The sequence below is a fragment of the Marmota monax genome, unplaced genomic scaffold, assembly GCF_021218885.2.
Source record: "Marmota monax isolate L192 unplaced genomic scaffold, Marmota_monax_Labrador192_F-V1.1 WCK01_AAM20220418_F8-fsc00132, whole genome shotgun sequence".
Taxonomy (NCBI): Eukaryota; Metazoa; Chordata; class Mammalia; order Rodentia; family Sciuridae; genus Marmota; species Marmota monax.
The window spans coordinates 4,502,749-4,524,265 of record NW_026695199.1 but is presented as its reverse complement, the minus strand read 5'-3'; the positions used below and the strand labels follow the sequence as shown (position 1 = coordinate 4,524,265).

The 21,517-nt window shown below is 38.3% G+C and overlaps 1 protein-coding gene across 1 annotated transcript in view; it reads left to right on the top strand.

The window, feature by feature from the left end:
• LOC124082250 (transmembrane protease serine 11E) overlaps positions 1 to 21,517 on the top strand; it is a 48,794-nt gene that overhangs the window by 14,935 nt on the left and 12,342 nt on the right. The window contains exons 2-6 of the mRNA XM_058574047.1: positions 61 to 185; positions 11,207 to 11,328; positions 14,037 to 14,104; positions 16,795 to 16,958; positions 20,712 to 20,750. Of these exons, the coding sequence (XP_058430030.1) occupies positions 61 to 185; positions 11,207 to 11,328; positions 14,037 to 14,104; positions 16,795 to 16,958; positions 20,712 to 20,750 (518 nt within the window). The remainder of the gene's footprint in view (positions 1 to 60; positions 186 to 11,206; positions 11,329 to 14,036; positions 14,105 to 16,794; positions 16,959 to 20,711; positions 20,751 to 21,517) is intronic.

Below are 21,517 nucleotides of genomic sequence, written 5' to 3'. Positions count from 1 at the left end.
AAGGAGTGTATGTGGGCTTCCTTGTACCGTCTGTAATCCATCATTTACTTTCTTCCTCAGGCCACCCGTGGCGAGGGCCAGGAAAGGACGGCGCGTGGAGCCCTGGGTTGTTGGCCTCATCACCTTTTTATCCCTGATTATCCTAGCAGTGTGCATTGGACTCACTGTTCATTATGTGAGATACAGTAAGTATGAGCTGCCCTAGAATCATGTGATTTACCCCAAGCATTTCCTCATGTACCTTCCTGTTTTGTTTTGCCTGGGGCTTGTTCATTCATTGCTGTGACTCATTTGCATAACCCAGACACATCTTTACCTGCTTCTTTGTCTTTCACTTCAATCCACGAGCCAAGGAGGGGTTTTCTTTCTCTCTTTGATATAGCAATACTCCCTGATGGGACTAGCATGCTAGTTTTCATATTAATTAATAAGTGATAATCAAGTCTTAAAGAGAAAAACCACAGGTTAGCTCGATTTACTGTCTTAACTTGTTTGAGAAAAGTAACTTAAAATAATTTTTAACTGAAGTCTTGACATCCCTATAAATTAATTATACAATAAAGATAATCTTTATAGAGAAATAGGCTCTATTCTGTACTAACAAATTGGAAAGATCCCCATAGCTGTATGATGTTGAATAAGTGCCTATTTCTTTTATTTAAAATCTTATCCTCAGCTATAGTGTGATTAAAGAAGACAGGATATGCTGAGGTTAATTTTAAGAGGTTCACTCTGCGGTTATCAGATATCTCACTGCCAGATGAACTGCTAGTTGCTATGTTATTAGAAAGGTCTCCAGGGTACTGTAGAACAATTCTTCCAGGGTCTAACAACCCTTCTGAAGTTTCCTTCTATCATGTCTTGGGTTTTAATTAGTTGACTCAACTATGACCTCTTAGTTTAATATCTCCCTCTGTGATTAGATTATTCTTTGATATTCAAGGCCTTGAAATCATGAAAGTTAATCACTTGATTCTAATTTCATTGGGAATTTGTTAAAGGTGGTTTCCTATAAAGAAATAGAATGATACGTAATCTGGTCATCTTCCTCCATTATCCACACATGATCAATCTCATCTTCCAAAGCGAAGTAGACTAATTCTGGGCAGTTTAAGAAAAAAATATTTAAAACTCTGTGTGTGTGTGTGTGTATGTGTGTGTGTGTGTGTGTATTAGAATTTGCCCAAATGCAAGTCTTTAAATTCAGGGTATTTTCATTTGAGAACAGAGATTTCTCTGGTAAATGCTTTTAATAAAAATGTGTTACTGATTACAATTCTTTAGTTCTGTTATGAATTTATCAAGTCCCATTATGTCGTGAGGATTGTGACTTCTTCCCATGGATGCCTAAGACTATGACTTATTCACTTTTATGTTTCCAGAACTTCACAGAATTTCAGCACCTATTAGTTACTTTATAACTAATTTGAATATTGAGTGGTGAAAATTAATGAATCATATCTATGATTTTTTTGGGGGGGCGGGGATTCTCTGACTTCACATGAAGTTCCTAGTAATGCCAGGGGCCTGATCACTTTCATGAGAGAAAATGTTATTTGCTACTTCTCCTTTGCCTGTTCCCAAGCCAAGTTTTATAATATTGTATGTCTTATTCATATACATACTGTGAAGAACTGGCACTATTCTTCTAGTTACCAATTCCTGAATCCCATTGTTGAGATGAGCAGTTCGGAAATATGGAACACACAGCTTCCACAGCCCACACGGTACACCTGAATAAACAATGATTATTATGAGGTGTGTAACTGCCGTCTTTGTGCCCTGCCCTCTTGGCAGATATAAACTGACAACAAAGTAAATATAAGCGACCAAATAAAAAACATCTGTTGCAGAAATAGATATTGATAAAGGTAATCAGATTAGGAAAAGTATCATTTTGACCCTTACTTCACAAAGTTCAGGATATCTTAGATTTGTGTGTGTGGTCGGTGTCCAGGGCCTTAGGGTTTCCATTTCTGCACCTTTTTGATTTTTATTTTTTTTGTGTGTGTGTGTGTGTCTGTGTGTGGTGCTGGGGATTGAACCCACAACCTTGTGCTTGTGAGAGCTATATCCCCAGCCCTACCTTCATGATTTGAATGTCAGATGGTGAATCTGTCAATGAGTGACATCCCTGAAAATTATTGAATCACAAACCTATTAGAAAATTATCAACAAACTCAACATTTGTCCCAATTTTTCTTACTTTCCTGTTAATAGTCCAAATCATACTTTTAAATAACTAGATAAACCATATAATTCTGAAAACTGTAAATATGTTTTAAAACTTACTGGCCTGTTTACAAAGCAAAGTAAAATATTTGTTATAGATAAGTTGTTCATGTGGCTGTGATTGAAGCATACAAAATTACTGATATTTGCTATGCAAATGACAATTTCAAAGGATTCAACCAAACAATTCAAAGAATCCAGGTCTAAGGATATAGATTAGGTCTAAGGATAAGGTCTATTAGCTTCTGCTCTGGAACCTTACTATTTAATGTGTAATTAAGTTCTAACTGCATTGGCATCACCTGGGAGCATGCTAAAAAATATAAAATCTGTGTCCAATGTTAGACCTAATGTGCCAGAATCCCCAGGTGGTCCATTTTTACATTATAGTTTGAGAAGCAACATTCTAGAACAATGAATGTAGTTACACAGAAAGTTATGGCTAACCATGAGACAGATGTAAAAAATGCAAATATAATAAAACACATACTATTTTCATTAAATTATAAACTTTATTTGAAATGTATATATATATTGCCGGGGACCTGCCTACATTTCATGCCACACTGGCCCTTCAAAGTTATTCAGGGAGAGGGAAGAGAGGAAGGATAAGGAAGGGCAAAAACTCCCTCCTTCCTCATGTAGGTTGCTGGTGCTCAGGAGACCTTGAACTTGGATATCTCCAACCTCCCACCCTCATCCTTACATCTCCAGCTATTCTCCAGGCCTTGACAGAGTCTGACAAACAACTTCCTTCTCAAACCTACCAAATCCTTTGAATGGTCCTGGGATTCTTTTGAAATTTAACAAATTTACCAATAGTTTTTTGAATGAAAGTTACAATTAAAAACCCATAGTTTCCATGAAAGACAATGTTTTTTTGTTGTTGTTTTTTTCCCACTTCAAGAAGCAGTATTGCAAAAAAAAATCTGTGCTTTAGGAGCTAAGTTTTGGCTTGAAATTCAATTGTCTTCTGTTTTCGACTGACCGCAGCTCATTCAGCCATAGAACAGGTAATTTCAGGCTGCCATTTGCCTGCGGCTTGCAGACAGATTGCTAGGGTTCAGTGCCTGGGGGCTTCTTAGAACCTGATCTTATCGGAGGGAACACCGAGCGCAGGGCGGCCGAGTTCCGGCTCCCGGAACCGCCCTGGCCCAGGGCTGGGGAGCCTGCGGAGGCTGCTTCTTGGACCCTGCTCCTATCAGAGCATACACCAAGCACTAAGCGGCCGAATTCCGGCTCCCGGAACTGAGCCCGCGGGGACTGCTTCTTGGAGCCTACTCTTATCGGAGCTTACACCGAGCACGGAGCGGCCGAGTTCCGGCTCCCGGAACTGCCCTGGCCCAGGCCAGAAACTGCTTCTCGGTCCGGGTCCTGCTGAGGGCCGGTCAGGACTCACCCGTTGCTTTGGTTGCCCGGCAAGGGGAATGAAATGCTGCCATTCGCATAGGATACCAACATGGCAGAGATCTCATGACATTAGAAAGCGGCGGAGGAGAGAACTTCATCAATACCAGCGGCGACAGAAACAGTTGGTCTCCTGGTAGGGGGGGTGAGGCACAGACACCCAAGTCTCCTCAATTTGTGGTCGAGCCAGAGGGGAGGAGCTGGGCCGCCACCAGCGCCCGGAGCAGGCCCAGGGGCTCGCCAGCGTGGTGACCGCATGACCCCAATTGGAGAGGGGGCAGAGCGGAGCCGCCACCCGCAAGGTGGGCAGACCCGCGACCCAGTGGTACATGGGCGTGGTAGGAGGGGCAGGGCAGAGCCGCTGCCAGCGCTTGCAAGGTAAACAGACCTGTCACAGACTGGCGGGTCAGGCCCAGTGGCCTGCCAGTGTGGTACACACGTCACCCCAACTGGAGTAGGGGCAGAGCAGATCCTTCTCCCACGCCCGGATCAGGCCCTGCCGGTGTGGTGGCCACGTGACCCCAATTGGAGTGGGGGCGGAGCGGAACCGCCACCCGTGCCCTCAGGGTGAGCAGACCTGTGACCAACCTGCAGATCAGGCCCAGGGGTCCGCAGGCGTGGTAGGAGGGGCAGGGCAGATCCGCTGCCCGCGCCTCCAAGGTAGGCAGACCTGCGACAGACCGGCGGATCAGGCCCAGGAGCCTGCCGGCGTGGTACACACACCACCCTAATTGGAGTAGGGGCAGAGCAGAGTCGCCTCCCGTGCCAGGAACAGGCCCAGCGTCCTGCAGGCGGGGTAGTCACGACACCCCAATTGGAGTAGGGGCAGAGCAGAGCCGCCACCCGTGCCCGAAAGGTGGGCAGATCTGCGACCGACCAGCGGGACAGGCCCAGTGGCCTGCCGGTACGACAGACACGTCACCCCATTTGGAGTAGGGGCAGAGTAGAGCCGCCGCCCGTGCCTGCAGGGTAGGCAAACCTGCAACCGACCAGCAGATCAGGCCCGGTGGCCTGCCGATGTGGTACACTCGTCACCCCAATTGGAGTAGGGGCAGAACAGAGCTGCCGCCAGCACCCAGAACAGGCCCAGTGACCTGCCGGCGTGGTAGCCACGACACCCCAATTGGAATAAGGAGAGAGCAGAGCCGCCGCCCGCGCCTGCAGGAAAGATACGCAAGCAGTATGAAAAGACAAAGAAAGAAAGGACCACAAGCAATGCAGGTCAACGCAACTTTAGAAGAGGTAACAGCTGCAGCAGATGGAATGTCAGATAAAGAATTCAGGATATACATGCTTCAGATGATCTGGAGTATCAAGGAAGACATTAGACAGCAAAATCAGACAATGAAAGATCACTTCGACAATGAATTACGCAAACAAATCCAGGAAGCAAAGGATCAACTATACAGGGAGATAGAGGTTATAAAAAACAAACAAACAGAAATCCTAGAAATGCAGGAAGCAATAAACCAACTTAAAAACTCAATGGAGAATACTACCAGCAGAGTAGAACACTTAGAAGATAGAACATCAGACAATGAAGACAAAGTATTTCAACTGGAAAAGAACATAGACAGCTCAGCAAGACTGTTAAGAAACCATGAGCAGAACATCCAAGAAATATGGAATAACATTAAGAGACCAAACTTAAGAGTCATTGGGATACAGGAAGGTACAGAGCTCCAAACCAAAGGAATGAGCAGTCTATTCAATGAAATAATACGAGAAAACTTCCCAGACTTGAAGAATGAGACAGAATCCCAAATCCTAGAAGCCTACAGGACGCCGAATGTGCAAAATCATAAGAGATCCACAGCTAGACACATTATAATGAAGATGCCCAACATACAGAATAAGGAGAGAATTTTAAAAGCTACAAGAGAAAGGAAGCAGATTACATTTAGGGGTAAGCCAATCAGGATAACAGCTGATCTTTCAACACAGACTCTGAAAGCTAGAAGATCCTGGAATAACATATTTCAAACACTGAAAGAAAATGGGTTCCAACCAAGAATTGTGTATCCAGCGAAATTAAGCTTCAGGATGGAAGATGAAATTAAAACCTTCCACGATAAACAAAAGTTAAAAGAATTCGCAGCTAGAAAACCATCTCTTCAAAACATCCTCGGCAAAACATTACAGGAAGAGGAAATGGAAAATAACAATGAAAACCAACAGTGGGAGGTAGGACAGTAAAGAGGGGGAAAATAATCAAAGAGGAAAACAAACCATGTTTAGTAACAGAAATAAACAAATATGGCTGGAAGAACAACCCATATCTCAATAATAACCCTAAATGTTAATGGCTTAAACTCACCAATTAAGAGACACAGGCTAGTAGAATGGATCACAAAACAAGACCCAACAATATGCTGCCTACAGGAGACGCATTTGATAGGAAAAGACATACATAGGCTGAAGGTGAAAGGTTGGGAAAAATCATATCACTCATATGGACTTCGGAAACAAGCAGGAGTGTCCATACTCATATCAAATAAAATAGATTTCAAGCCAAAGTTAATCAAAAGGGATAAAGAGGGACACTACATACTGCTTAAGGGAACCATACACCAACAAGACATAACAATCATAAATATTTATGCCCCAAACAATGGTGCAGCTATGTTCGTCAAACAAACTCTTCTCAAGTTCAAGAGTCTAATAGACCACCATACCATAATCATGGGAGACTTCAACACACCTCTCTCGCCACTGGACAGATCTTCCAAACAAAAGTTGAATAAGGAAACTATAGAACTCAATAACACAATTAATAACCTAGACTTAATTGACATATATAGAGTATACCACCCAACATCAAGCAGTTATACTTTTTTCTCAGCAGCACATGGATCCTTCTCAAAAATAGATCATATATTATGTCACAGGGCAACTCTTAGACAATATAAAGGAGTAGAGATAATACCATGCATCTTATCTGATCATAATGGAATGAAACTGAAAATCAACGATAAAAGAAGGAAGGAAAAAGCATACATCACTTGGAGAATGAACAATAGGTTACTGAATGATCAATGGGTTATAGAAGACATCAAGGAGGAAATTAAAAAATTCTTAGAGATAAATGAAAACACAGACACAACATATCGGAATCTATGGGACACATTGAAAGCAGTTCTAAGAGGAAAATTCATTGCGTGGAGTTCATTCCTTAGAAAAAGAAAAAACCAACAAATAAATGATCTCATACTTCATCTCAAAATCCTTGAAACAGAAGAGCAAAACAACAGCAAAAGAAGTAGAAGGCAAGAAATAATTAAAATCAGAGCTGAAATTAATGAAATTGAAACAAAAGAAACAATTGAAAAAATTGACAAAACTAAAAGTTGGTTCTTTGAAAAAATAAACAAAATCGACAGACCCTTAGCGATGCTAGCGAAGAGAAGAAGAGAGAGAACTCAAATTACTAGCATCGGGATGAAAAAGGCAATATCACAACAGACACTTCAGAAATACAGAAGATAATCAAAAACTATTTTGAATCCTTATACTCCAATAAATTAGAAGACAGTGAAGGCATAGATAAATTTCTTAAGTCATATGATCTGCCCAGATTGAGTCAGGAGGATATAGACAACCTAAACAGACCAATATCAATTGAGGAAATAGAAGAAACCATCAAAAGACTACCAACTAAGAAAAGCCCAGGACCGGATGGGTATACAGCAGAATTTTACAAAACTTTTAAAGAAGAACTAATACCAATACTTTTCAAGCTACTTCAGGAAATAGAAAAGGAGGGAGAACTTCCAAATTCATTCTATGAGGCCAACATCACCCTGATACCTAAACCAGACAAAGACACTTCAAAGAAAGAAAACTACAGACCAATATCTCTAATGAACCTAGATGCAAAAATCCTCAATAAAATTCTGGCCACTCGGATACAAAAACATATCAAAAAAATTGTGCACCATGATCAAGTAGGATTCATCCCTGGGATGCAAGGCTGGTTCAATATACGGAAATCAATAAATGTTATTCACCACATCAATAGACTTAAAAATAAGAACCATATGATCATCTCCATAGATGCGGAAAAAAGCATTCGACAAAGTACAGCATCCCTTTATGTTCAAAACTCTAGAAAAACTAGGGATAACAGGAACATACCACAATATTGTAAAAGCAATCTATGCTAAGCCTCAGGCTAGCATCATTCTGAATGGAGAAAAACTGAAGGCATTCCCTCTAAAATCTGGAACAAGTCAGGGATGCCCTCTTTCTCCACTTCTGTTCAACATAGTTCTTGAAACACTGGCCAGAGCAATTAGACGAAAGAAATTAAAGGCATAAAAATAGGAAAAGAAGAACTTAAATTATCACTATTTGCAGATGATATGATTCTATACCTAGCAGACCCAAAAGGCTCTACAAAGAAACTATTAGAGCTAATAAATGAATTCAGCAAAGTGGCAGGATATAAAATCAACACACATAAATCAAAGGCATTCCTGTATATCAGCGACAAATCCTCTAAAATGGAAATGAGGACAACCACTCCATTCACAATATCTTCAAAAAAAATAAAATACTTGGGAATCAACCTAACAAAAGAGGTAAAAGACTTAAACAATGAAAACTACAGAACCCTAAAGAGAGAAATAGAAGAAGATCTTAGAAGATGGAAAAATATACCCTGTTCATGGATAGGCAGAACTAACATCATCAAAATGGCGATATTACCAAAAGTTCTCTATAGGTTTAATGCAATGCCAATCAAAATCCCAACGGCATTTCTTGTAGAAATAGAGAAAGCAATCATGAAATTCATATGGAAAAATAAAAGACCCAGAATAGCAAAAACAATGCTAAGCAGGAAGTGTGAATCAGGCGGTATAGCGATACCAGACTTCAAACTATACTACAGAGCAATAGTAACAAAAACAGCATGGTACTGGTACCAAAACAGGCGGGTGGACCAATGGTACAGAATAGAGGACACAGAAACCAATCCACAAAACTACAACTATCTTATATTTGATAAAGGGGCTAAAAGCATGCAATGGAGGAAGGATAGCATCTTCAACAAATGGTGCTGGGAAAACTGGAAATCCATATGCAACAAAATGAAACTGAATCCCTTTCTCTCGCCATGCACAAAAGTGAATTCAAAATGGATCAAGGAGCTTGATATCAAATCAGAGACACGCCGTCTGATAGAAGAAAAAGTTGGCTACGATCTACAGTCGGTGGGGTCGGGCTCCAAATTCCTCAATAGGACACCCATAGCACAAAAGTTAATAACTAGAATCAACAAATGGGACTTATTCATACTAAAAAGTTTTTTCTCAGCAAAAGAAACAATAAGAGAGGTAAATAGGGAGCCTACACCCTGGGAACAAATCTTTACTCCTCACACTTCAGATAGAGCCCTAATATCCAGAGTATACAAAGAACTCAAAAAATTAGACAATAAGAGAACAAACAACCCAATCAACAAATGGGCCAAGGACCTGAACAGACACTTCTCAGAGGAGGACATACAGTCAATCAACAAGTACATGAAAAAATGCTCAACATCTCTAGCTGTCAGAGAAATGCAAATCAAAACCACCCTAAGATACCATCTCACTCCAGTAAGATTGGCAGCCATTAGGAAGTCAAACAACAACAAGTGCTGGCGAGGATGTGGGGAAAAGGGTACACTTGTACATTGCTGGTGGGACTGCAGATTGGTGCAGCCAATTTGGAAAGCAGTATGGAGATTTCTTGGAAAGCTGGGAATGGAGCCACCATTTGACCCAGCTATTCCCCTTCTTGGTCTATTCCCTAAAGACCTAAAAAGAGCATGCTACAGGGACACTGCTACATCGATGTTCATAGCAGCACAGTTCACAATAGCAAGACTGTGGAACCAACCTAGATGCCCTTCAATAGACGAATGGATAAAATAAATGTGGCATTTATACACAATGGAGTATTACTCTGCATTAAAAAATGACAAAATCATAGAATTTGCAGGGAAATGGATGGTATTAGAGCAGATTATGCTAAGTGAAGCTAGCCAATCCCTAAAAAACAAATGCCAAATGTCTTCTTTGATATAAGGAGAGTAACTAAGATCAGAGTAGGGACGAAGAGCAGGAGACGAAGATTAACATTTAACAGGGATGAGAGGTGGGAGGGAAAGGGAGAGAGAAGGGAAATTGCATGGAAATGGAAGGAGACCCTCAGGGTTATACAGTGGAGGGGGTAGAGAGAGAGGAGGGGAGGGGAGGGGAGAGGTGGGGAGGGGGGAGGGTGGAGGATGGGAAAGGCAGCGGAGCACAACAGACACTAGTATGGCAATATGTAAATCAATGGATGTGTAACTGATGTGATTCTGCAATCTGTGTATGGGGTGAAGGTGGGAGTTCATAACCCACTTGAATCAAAGTGTGGAATATGATATGTCAAGAAATTTGTAATGTTTTGAACAACCAACAATAAAAAATTAAAAAAAAATACAAAAAAGAAATTCAATTGTCTTTTCTGGCTGTGTCACATTGGGGTTGGGCAAATTATTTATATTTCTCAGACTGGAACCCTCTAAGTGTTGTTAATTCTGCTTCCCCATGAGGGTGTTATTGTAAATTAAATGTGATATATGAAGATGCCTGAGCCACTGGTTTGTGTGCTCTTCCTCTGGGGTTTAAATAAAGAGGAAAAGAATGGGAAAGAACCTAGAAGAGGAGAGAGACTGAAAGTGGATGAGGTACAGTCTCTTATAATGAGCATACACAACTCTCTTGCTCATTACTGTATTCCTGATGTTTAGAACAGTGTCTCTCACAGAAAAGCAGTTGGCATATATATTCATCAAACGAGTGGATGAGTTACTGAAGGCTCTGTGCTTGCTTCACGTTTAGGAGGGTAGAGAAAAAGCTATACCGCATTAACCCTTCAGTAGGTCAAAAGTGTGGGCTGCTTAAATTGGATTCAAAAATGGAGACAGTAGCTAAGATGACAAGACATCTGCAGGTGGTGGAGAAAATAAATGGAGGGACAAGGGTCCCAGGTGAAACTAAATATTGTCTTCGGAATGTTATGAAAGTTGGCAGTTCTAGCTCCCTAAAGTGAATCCCTAGCACTTTAATTCCTATCCTCATTTTGCCTTTTAGCTAAAAATAAATTTTCTCACACAGCGTCCAGAATTGATGTGTAGTTTACTGTAGTTTACTGGGGGGGGGGGGTAGTCTACTTTTGGAATATAGAAAGGCATTCAATCTTGGGAAGCTTCTGAATCTATGCTTGTTTGTGTGCTCAGGTGGCCTATTCAGGAATGGAGAATACATGAGTAATCAGCCCATAAGGCCAATGTGGTATTGCTAAAATGCTCCAGGAACACCAGGTGTTCCTTACAGCTTTTGCACTCTAACTCATATGTTGACAAATGTTCTCATCTTCTGAGATAAGCCCGGGGCAGGATGATGAAGAGGATGACCTGGGTAAGAGCATTCCTCCCTGTCTTAGTCTTTCTAGCAACCACCAAATGGGATAATAATGGTGTTTAAACACACATCTGATAAAAAATTATGATGGACTTCTGTCTCTTTCTTTGTAGATCAAAGGAAGACCTACAATTACTATAGCATATTGCCATTCACCAGTGACAAACTGTATAATGAGTTTGGAAGAGAAGCTTCTAAAAATTTCACAGAAATGAGTCAAAGAATTGAATCAATGGTAAGCAATTTTTTTCCTCTACTTTTAGGACATTTGCTATCACTCTTTATTGTACATTTTAGTATCCTACCTTCTAAAATATCCATTCAATTGCTTCTTGCATACCTTTCAAAATGGTAAGAGGCAGAAACCCTCAGTTAGAAGAGTATGTCTTCAAAAGCTGAACCAAGTGAACATCAGCCATTCATGTGTCCTTCCTACTCACCGTTCCTTAATCAGTGTAATATTCTCCTTCAACAGAGTCCAGAAACTCTGGGACTGTGAAGGTGATTCAAATGCTTTGTTGCACTCTAGATTTCCTAAAGAAGAGACCTTGGGCAAAGATTGCCAAGATTGGAACTATTTGGCTGCATACATGAATAGCAGTTTAGCTTTTAAAACTACCTAACCTTGAACTTGCTTTTGGCACACAAATTTACAGGAAATCCACAAATACTGATCTCTGTCTGTAAGGTATCAACATTATTTTGAGGGCTTAATCAAATATTTAAGAAACTAGAAAATTTTGCAGAATGGGCTAAAAGAACAAAGGCCTGAGTGATGAATTCTCATCACTATCAGATAACTTAAAGAATAATTTGGATTTTTCTTGATAGTCTGTGAGGTATGATGTGATGGAAAAAACATCCTGAATTAGGAATTGGGACATCTAATTCTAATACCATCTGTGAAGTGTCATTTGGAATATCACTTTATCTTTCTGGATAAACTTCTTTATATGAAAATTACAGTGTTAAATTACATAATTTCCAAATTGTCTTCCATTTCCAATATCCTGAATAAGAACAGAATGGAAGTGATCTGTATTAGTCTGTTTTCTTTGCTATAATGAAATACCCAAGACAAGTTACTTCATAAAGAAAAGAGGATTATTTTGGTTCACAATTCTGGAGGTGTAAAGTCCAGCTTTCTTGTTGATGGAGTCCTAAGGTAGCCCAGGGTATCATATAGCAAGAGATAGGGAGCATGCATGTGTATGTGAGTTTTCAGCCCCCCCCCCTGAAGTACTGGGGATTGAAGCTAGGGGTACTCTGCCACTGGACTATATTCCCAACCCTTTTTATTTTTTATTTTGAGACAGCAGCTCACTAAATTGCCCAGGCTGCTCTTGAACTTATGATCCTCCTATATCAGCCTTCCTGTGTATCTGGGATTACAGGCATACCTCGCTGTACCTTTTCTCTCTTCTTCTGTAGTCACCAGGATTCCATCATGGGTCTCCACAAAAATGACTTTATCTAATCCTAATTGCCTCCCGAATGCTCACTGCTAAATGTCAGAGTGAGCTTGAATTTCCACTCCTGTAATGCTTCACAATGGGGATTAAATTTCAAATCAGGAAGACACTCAAATCATATCCACATCATAGCTGGACCACACACTCTTCCTATCCCTAGAAACTATAGCAGACTGGAAGCCAGAGCATTTGGACACCTTGCTGAGAAGGGGGTCAATCCTGGTTACATTCGCAAACAGTCAATTAGAGGAATGTATAAAGTTCTTCTCTAAGGCCAATTACAGATATAAAAGTAAATGGAACTTAAGAAGTCAAGAAAAGAAGTAACTATTTCCCTGTTCTCTGTGTCATTTGCCAAAATCCAGATCCAAATTGATATATAAATCTAAAGGAATATAGGCAGGACTCTAATATCTTCAAAACTAATAATAGCTTTGAAATTATTTGATAAATATAAGTAAATAAAATATTCACAGAACTTATTTGTACTGATTTGTCTCATAACTGTAGAAACTGTCCTATTTAGGATTCTATGAAATATAAGAAAGAATAAAAAGGCTCATTGTTCTGTCAATTAATCACCAGCTTGGAGCATCTGTATCTAGTAAATATACACACAATGGAAACAAGAAACATTTGAATTACTTACCTGCATATAGTCCAAATTAAAAAAATTAAAGTTAAGTGTGGTGACATGAGCCTGTAATCTCCAGTGCCTTGGAAGATTGAAACAGGAACATCACAAATTCAAGGACACCTTAGCAAGTAAGCAAGACCCTGACTCAAAATAAATATTTTTTGGAAATGTAAAAAGGGCTAGGTATTTAGCTCAGTGGTAGAGCACCTGCTTAGCATGTGCAAGGCCCTGGGTTCAACCTCCAGTACTGCGATTAAAAAAAAAAAGTCTCTAGAATTCTTATTTGTTTGTAGTTAGTAACAAACATCGCCACAATAAATTCTTTCATCTTATTAAAATAAGCTTCTCAGATCACAGATGTGTGTGTGTGTTATACATTCTAGTTCAATGGGCCTTTTCCAGAGCATTTTAAATGCTTGAGCTGGTCTCACATTATGCCAGGATACTTAGCAACTTTTTCACTAGGTTGAAAAAGTTGACAGAATTATTTCATTTCCTTTGTAGACCTACAGCAGTTCTTATATCAGAGTATACATACTTTCACTTTTCATGAAAAAAAATGTCCATTTTTTATGATGTCTTTCTGAATACTACAGCAGATGTCACTTGTGACCTCACTGGTTCCCCACCTCCTATCATTCTCAAAGCAGAGTTCAGTTGAAATCTCTGGGATGAATACCAAGAAAGGTTCCTCAAGTTCAGCTCATTGCAAAATGTCAGTCACTGTCTTTCATTTTACATTTTTTTTTTAAATGTTCCCTAGAGCTTTGAATTAAGTTGTGGAATTTTAAAAAAATTATACTTGCTAACACATTTTAAATATTTTTTGAACAGGTCAAAAATGCATTTTATCAATCTCCATTAAGGGGAGAACTTATCAAGTCTCACATTATCAAGTTCAGGTATGCTGACTTCTGAATTTAATTTAAAGCTGAAACTGTTAGCCGGGTCTGCAATAAATATGTTTTAAAGTATTAATGGTATGATGTAATTGCATTTAGCAAACACTTTTTGGCACCTATTCTGTGTGAGTCATGGTTTATAATGCCCCTTACTCATTCTCTGTATCTAAAAGCTAGCATTTGCAAAATGCTTACAAAGGGACAGAGTTGTCATCCATGCCTCTGCTCCAAACTTGTTTTCTTGGAAACTAGCACAATTGGGAACCTAACACACATGCTTTGGTTTAACAGTAGTGTTCTATGTGAACAGTGTGGTAAATAAGATTTGTCTTCAGCTCTTGATTCTCTTCCTTATCAATTTTATTTATTTTCTTGTATTCTACCTCTGTATGCTTCAAGTAGTTAGCTAATCTACTATCAATAAAGTTCAGAACATAACATTTTAAACAATGTATTGCTATATGAGGACTTTAAATAATGTATTCTCTCAATACAAATTATTTGTAATTTTCAAAAAATAGAATAAGAACTATTTGCAGGGCTGGGGTTGTGGCTCAGTGGTAAAACACTTGCCTAGCACGTGCAAGGACCTGGGTTCAATCCTCAACACTACATGAAAATAAATAAGATAAAGGTATTGTGTTCAACTACAACTAAAAAATAAATATTAAAAAAGAGAACTATTTGTAGTATTATGCCAGCAACAAAACTCTAAGAGTTACTTCCTAGCTCACATCTCTCAGGTACTACTCTGACCACTTCTTCTTGAAAATCCTCTACTTTCTGGTGTTCAGATAGTATCTGTTGTTGGATCTGCCTCTACTTCTCTGATCCTTAAATTTTTACGGACTCAAAGAAACCTCATTCACCCACATGGCTGCATATACTGTTGGAATCCAAGTTTCTATCTCCATTCAGAACCACTTTCTCACTTAACTACTGCCTGTGCATGCACATTCAGTTTTAGAGATGTGGAGTTAAGATTCAAAAGCAACATATGAGCCTGAAAAATAGTCTGACCTGGGGAAGGAAAGGAATCTAAGCCAAAGATATAAATTTGCTTATTATAAATTCAAAATATTGGAAATCCTGTGTGTAAATTTGTTAGGAAAAACAGGAATGATGAAGAAAACTTGAAAGATACGATATTTATGGGAATGGAAGAAAAATGGGAAGAACCAGGAAAAAAGAAAAATTCTGAAAGAGGTTCCACTGGTACTAAAGATAAAAAGCTTCAAGAGGAGAATGGTGGACTTCAACAAATACTCCCGAGACAAAAAAATATACATGTTGAAAAGAATCTGCTGGAGGTGTCTATTAGGAAGACATTAGTGTTCCAATAGAAAAACAGTTCAGTGGAAATGAGGGCAAGAAGCAGACTTTTAAAAGTGTGCTGTGATAAAACAGGTGAGAGATAAACTGAATAACAGGCAGGAAGGATTTTGTTTGTTTGTTTGTTTTTCTTATCACCCAGCCAGAACAGTATTAGTTTAAGAAAAAGAAAGAATAGGGTTGGTGAGGCAGAAAGGGCTTATGAATCCTATATTCTTTCAGACTACAAAAGTAATATGAAATTATATAAAATCCAAACAGCACAGTATTTTAATAGAAAATGACAGCCTCTTGTCCAACAAGTCCACTCCCAGAAATAACACATGTTCAGCAATTTATTGCCAACATCATTCCAATGACTGTATATAAATCTTTTTATTCTTTAACTGACCATATAATATTTCACTCAAGTGTAGGACAGTGTTAATTTAGCCAATGCCCTATTTATGGACATTTGTTACTTATTTTTGTTTTAAAAACAAGATTATAATGAATACATTTATACTCATAGTCTTGCACATGAATAGTATATTTGAATATTTAACTTCCAAAAGAGGCAAATGCTGTCATTTTAACATATTCAAAAATATATTAAACAAAAATGACTTCTAGAATAGGATTCTCATTTATACTTATATTCCCATTTGCAGTTTATGAAATTAAGAGTCGATGCAGTGTGTAGAGAGGAGTAAGATTCTTTGGAAACTGTGAAAAGGACAGGTCAGGTGGCTGGCAGAATTATCAAGAGGTGGTCACTTGTATAAGCAGTGTCAAGGTGAATTAGTTAATACACTCTTGAAAATACGGTCACATGAAGCCATACAGCATGGTGAAGCTTTCCAAAAGACTTAGGATTCAGAGTTGTGTAGGAGAGCCTGAGTTTGCTTAGGAAAGATGGACGGATTTAAGTCACAGGAATTAAATCTGAAAGCCAACAATACAGCTGATTTCATATTTACCACACATTCCATTTGGTAATTTTGAATGGTTGATGAGATACATGTCTTTTTATGTTAATAGATGTGTATTTAACTAGACCCTTTGGTCGTAAGGGATACCATGAGCATACTACCTTACCATCAGGGTGGCTGAAATGGGTTCTATACAAAATAAACAACAGAAATATAGAAAGAAATATTTATGGACTGCATTTGTGTATGTGTATGTGTGTGTGTATGTGTGTGTGTGTATGTGTGTGTGTGTATGTGTATGTGTGTGTATGTGTTTCAACTGAATGATGAGGAAAGCTGGTTGTGATAGTATCATAAATCAATCACTCTCTCTTTCCCTCCCTCCCTCCGTCCGTCCCTCTCTTCCTTCTGTTATTTTCTTCCTTTCTTTATATTTTTGGTCCACAGTCAAGAGTCAGATGGAGTTTTGGCCCATATGCTGCTGATTTTTAGATTTCCCTCTACTGAGGATCCTGAAACCATAAATAATATTATTGAAAATGTTCTACACGAAAAGCTGCAAAATGTTGCAGGACCCCCTAATGTCGACCCTGAATCAGTTGAAATTAAAAGTAAGTTGATTTCTATTATTTTGTTTATTTGTTACATATAACAATTCCATGTTAGACTTGAGCACTCATTTTTAGGTTGTTTTTTTTTTTTTTAGATGTCCTAAAAAAACATGGTAGGGTCTTGCTACCAACAGGATATTGCTTTTAAACTATATTAGTCCTAATAACATATTTTAATATTTTAAAAGCATGCTAAATGTATGGTTTCCATGAAAGCTGGTCCTTAAATCTTAGGCAGTTTCTTCTATATTGGGCCTTATACTTTGGTTATAGAGTCTGATTATAAATAGTGGCTTTGTATATCCCTTTTCTTTTTTCCTCTTTTATCCATTTTATGTTCTGGAGTAGTGTTTGGAAAGGTTCATGCCATTTATATATTTTCTTTCAAACGTTATTAATATACCATCTTATAGCTTCTTTCCTTAGACACTAACAATGAAAAATTATAACTCCATGCTTAATTTTGCTATATCTTACAATTAAGACTTTGAAACCTACTGTGCATTTTATGTTGATCAAACATTTTAATTTAGACTTCATATTTCAGGAACTCACTGGTCACATGTGGTTTGTGGATATAGTAATGAACATGGTAGCACTTGAGACTAGAGAATAGGGAACAAGTAGAGAGAATGAATACAGAGTGCTAACATAAAAGCTGATAGATTTAAGTCACCCTAGTAGCTTAGAAAGGAGGCACAGCTGTAGTAGGATGAGCTACATAATTTGTGTGTTCCAGTGCAAAATAAAAATGCCAGGCCTTTTTTCAAAAAGCAACAAAAGTGCTGTTAATATAATAAAATATAAGACTTTTCTTATAGCTATGGCCTCTCTCTTTATTTTTTATAGTATTTTTTACTTACTAATAATTAATATTATTCTAAATGAAAAAAATAAATTTTTAAATTGCAAGTATGAATTTTACCCTTCATCTTTATATAATGTAATGCCAATTTTATTTTTTGGTAGAGGGGATTGAACCCAGGGGTAACTTCATTACTGACCTACATCCCAAGTCCTTTTAAATTTTTATTTTGAGGCAAAGTCTTGCTAAGTTGCTGAGGTTCTCAGTAAGTTGCCACCGCTGGCTTTGAATTTGCTTTTTCAGCCTCTAGAGAGGCTGGAGTTACAGGTGTGCACCACCGAGCCCTGTGCAATGTTGATTTTAAATGTAATTGTAAGCACATTTATACTCATAATCACATTTTAATTTAGACTTCATATTTTAGCATGTATGTAGAATCATCAGAATTATGAAGCTTTATTTCATATCTGTAGAGTCAAAAACCACAATGTATTTATAAACATAATATTTGGAAAAACTTGTGTCTGTACCGAACACTTACTGACTGTTTTGTTATTATTCCCTGAACAGCACAGTATAACAATTATTCATGTAGTTTTTATATTAGGTATTGTAAATACCCTAGAGAAGATTTAAGTATATAAGAGGGTGTGTGTGTATTTTATATAAGAAACTTGAGCATCAGTGAATTTTGATACCTGCAGGGGTGACTTAGAACTAATTCCTTATAGATATAGAAGGAACTACATTTCATGATTCATTCATGCAAGTATATTCAGCCCTCCACATCTACAGGATTCATATCCATAGATTTAAACAACCTCATTAGGTTTGGAAATGCTTGGAATATCCTTTTAGGCTCCTGTTACTTTTGTGTGTGAGTCAATGGCTTTTGTGAAAATAATGATGTGAATAGAAAGGAAAAGAAAAGAAAATCTGGAGTTCCTCTTCTCTTTAGTCCTTCCTCATCCATTAGCAAGCTGAAGGCAGTTTCCCAAGACTGTCAGTGTCCCAGTTCTTAGTGATATTCATGATACACTTATCTTGTATATAACTGCTTTGAGTCTTGCTGAACTCCCACCCATCATGGCCCCACCAGAGTTCTGATTTCATAGGGCATTGTGAATAATATACGCAAGTGGAGTGGCAAGAATCCATGGACACACAAATTGTGTGTATCTCCTCTTCCCACAATATGCTCCGTTATCCTGTTTGACTTCATTTTCAAATCACAGTTGCAGGAAAAATTAGTAAGAATTTCAGGTCAGCAACAGCAAAGCATTAAACCAAGAACCAAGCTGAGGGCGGGATACAGTGCAGCAGCACAAGTCACCCATCTCTGAGACCTGCCTCGTCAGCAGTAGCAATATACAAAGCCAGACAGAGATTTCCCTCAGAGGAGCTTGGGATGGAGAAGAACAGGTTATCTGAATGAGAGATCAGAGATGGCTCCCTTAATAATAACTGAGGCTAAATGGTCAATTTTTTCTTATATTCATCATTTTCTCTACATATAACTAAATGGAGAAAGTCAGAGAGAAGGCTTTCTAGAATACAAATTTCCAAAAAAACAATAATAACCAAGACTAAAAGAAAAATGAATAGGTTAATATATTTGCATTTAGAATATCCCATCCTGCCATGTTCACAGAGAATAGTTTTGGTTATTGGAAATTTACTAAGTCAGGAAATGTGAAATTTAGAGTATTATGTATTTGTTGTGATGTAGGACAGATGAGGCAGGACACCAAGGGATAGAAGGAAGCAGGTTCATTGGCTGAAGTCAGGCTCAAAAGGGGAGCTTTCTGCCTTCATCAAATTATTCCTCTGAACCCCAAGTTTAGAAAGTTTTAGAACTTTATACCCAGTGTTTAAGGGGAGGGACTCAGAGGCTCACAATCTGTACAAGTATACATAAAAGCAGCTTTTTCACTGTTCTGGGCATCCAATTCAGGCCAAAGGCACTCTCTGTGAAAATCAGTGTCTGGGAAAGGGAGAGTCCTCCTCCCCTCTCTTCCCACCAGCTGTCTCTGCAGGACCTGATCATAGTCCTTTGAGAGACAAAAGCCTCTGTAAAGGCTCCAGACCCAGGCTGCAGGCCTTGAGTCCCTTATCACACTCTGGCTCTACAAACATACCCTCCAACTGAAAACTCTGTTGTAGAAATTCTTGCTGATAGTCTAAGAACAATTATGCTAAACAGAATTTTTTGAGGGTCTTTGGAGAAGCTTAGTTATGGCAGGGTTCTTCTGGGTGGGGGACTCTGGCCTGCTTCAGTTGGTTGGGTTAGCATTTGCGTAGGGTTAGGTCCTGACCGCTGAGAGGTCAACAAGGTATGAAGTCATTGGCTTGAATTGAATGACAATTTGAGGGCAGACTATCTTTCTAAAACTTCTGAAGAAAGAGACTTAGAAAAGGATAACATTCTTAAATGTGATTATGGGTAATTCATGAAGATGCCACTTGATGTATTATATAAGTGGACTATGCTTTTGAGTTTAGTAAAATAATTTGAAATAATGGTTAGTAAAACTGTTATTTCATTCAGGGACTCAGTACTATGGTTTAGATTTGTATTTTCCAAACAGGGGCTGTGAACTACCTGGATCTTATCTTCTGACACAAAAATTCATGTTTTAAGACTTCACCACAAAACTACTAAAACAGAATTACTGGGAAGAAAAACAGGAATCTATGTTATAAATATGCTCCCTATGTGATTGTTATCCAAAATAAAGTTTAAAACACACTGCTTGTCTTGCTTCTAATATCCAAAGCAAAAAACAAACAAACAAACAAATAAAACACTAACTATGCTGCTTTTATTATCACCCAGAGACACTATCTATAATGAAATTTATCAGCCTTTTAGTATTTGAAATGCTCAGAGGCACAGTGCAGTTCTGATGTGCTAACCTTCTTTTATTCACCATTTTTGTGTATTTCAGAAATCAACAAGACAGAAACAGACCACTATCTGAACAATTGTAAGTTTAATATATAAATAGTATATATAAATTTAAATTATTTAATATATAAATAATATAAATACATATAGCTATGCAACTAGTTCAGAATGTTTGATCACATCACTTAATGTCAAAAATTAACATTCTTTAACCTTTACTCTCACTTTGTGTTGCTATTGTAGGGACAGAATAAAGTTTGACTGATTTGAGCACAGCTCAGACTGCTTTATCTTACCTCTCAGGGGCACAAAAGAATAGCAAAATTGGGATCACTCTGGAGAGGATTTATAGGTGCCTGTGGCCTGTGGCCATGTATAGTGGAAGTGAGTTCTGCAACTATTAAGGAAGAGGCAAAAAATGTTTGCTTATCAATGTTCTATTTGCAGATATCTATAATTTCCTCTCACAAAAATTTTCTAAAGATTATATAAAAGTGATCTGTATATTTTTCAGCTAGAGGCAGAGACTGATCACCACTATACCCTGAATAAAATTTCCTTGATATTATTAATTTTATAATATGGAAATTGCAGGCAATTTACAGGGTTGAGGTTTATTTTGATTAAATTACAGATAACCCAGACAATATCTTTACCCATATTTTTAAAATGCCTACTCTACTTCTAGTCCTTCCCTATAGAAGAGAACCCCACCATAATTCAGAGAAGATATTTACTAGTTACAAAATTAGCATGTACTATGTTTTTCTTCAAAAAATGAAAGGAAATGTGCTACTCACTAGCTCAGAATGTTGCTTAATTTCTAAAGTTAATTAAACATGGAGC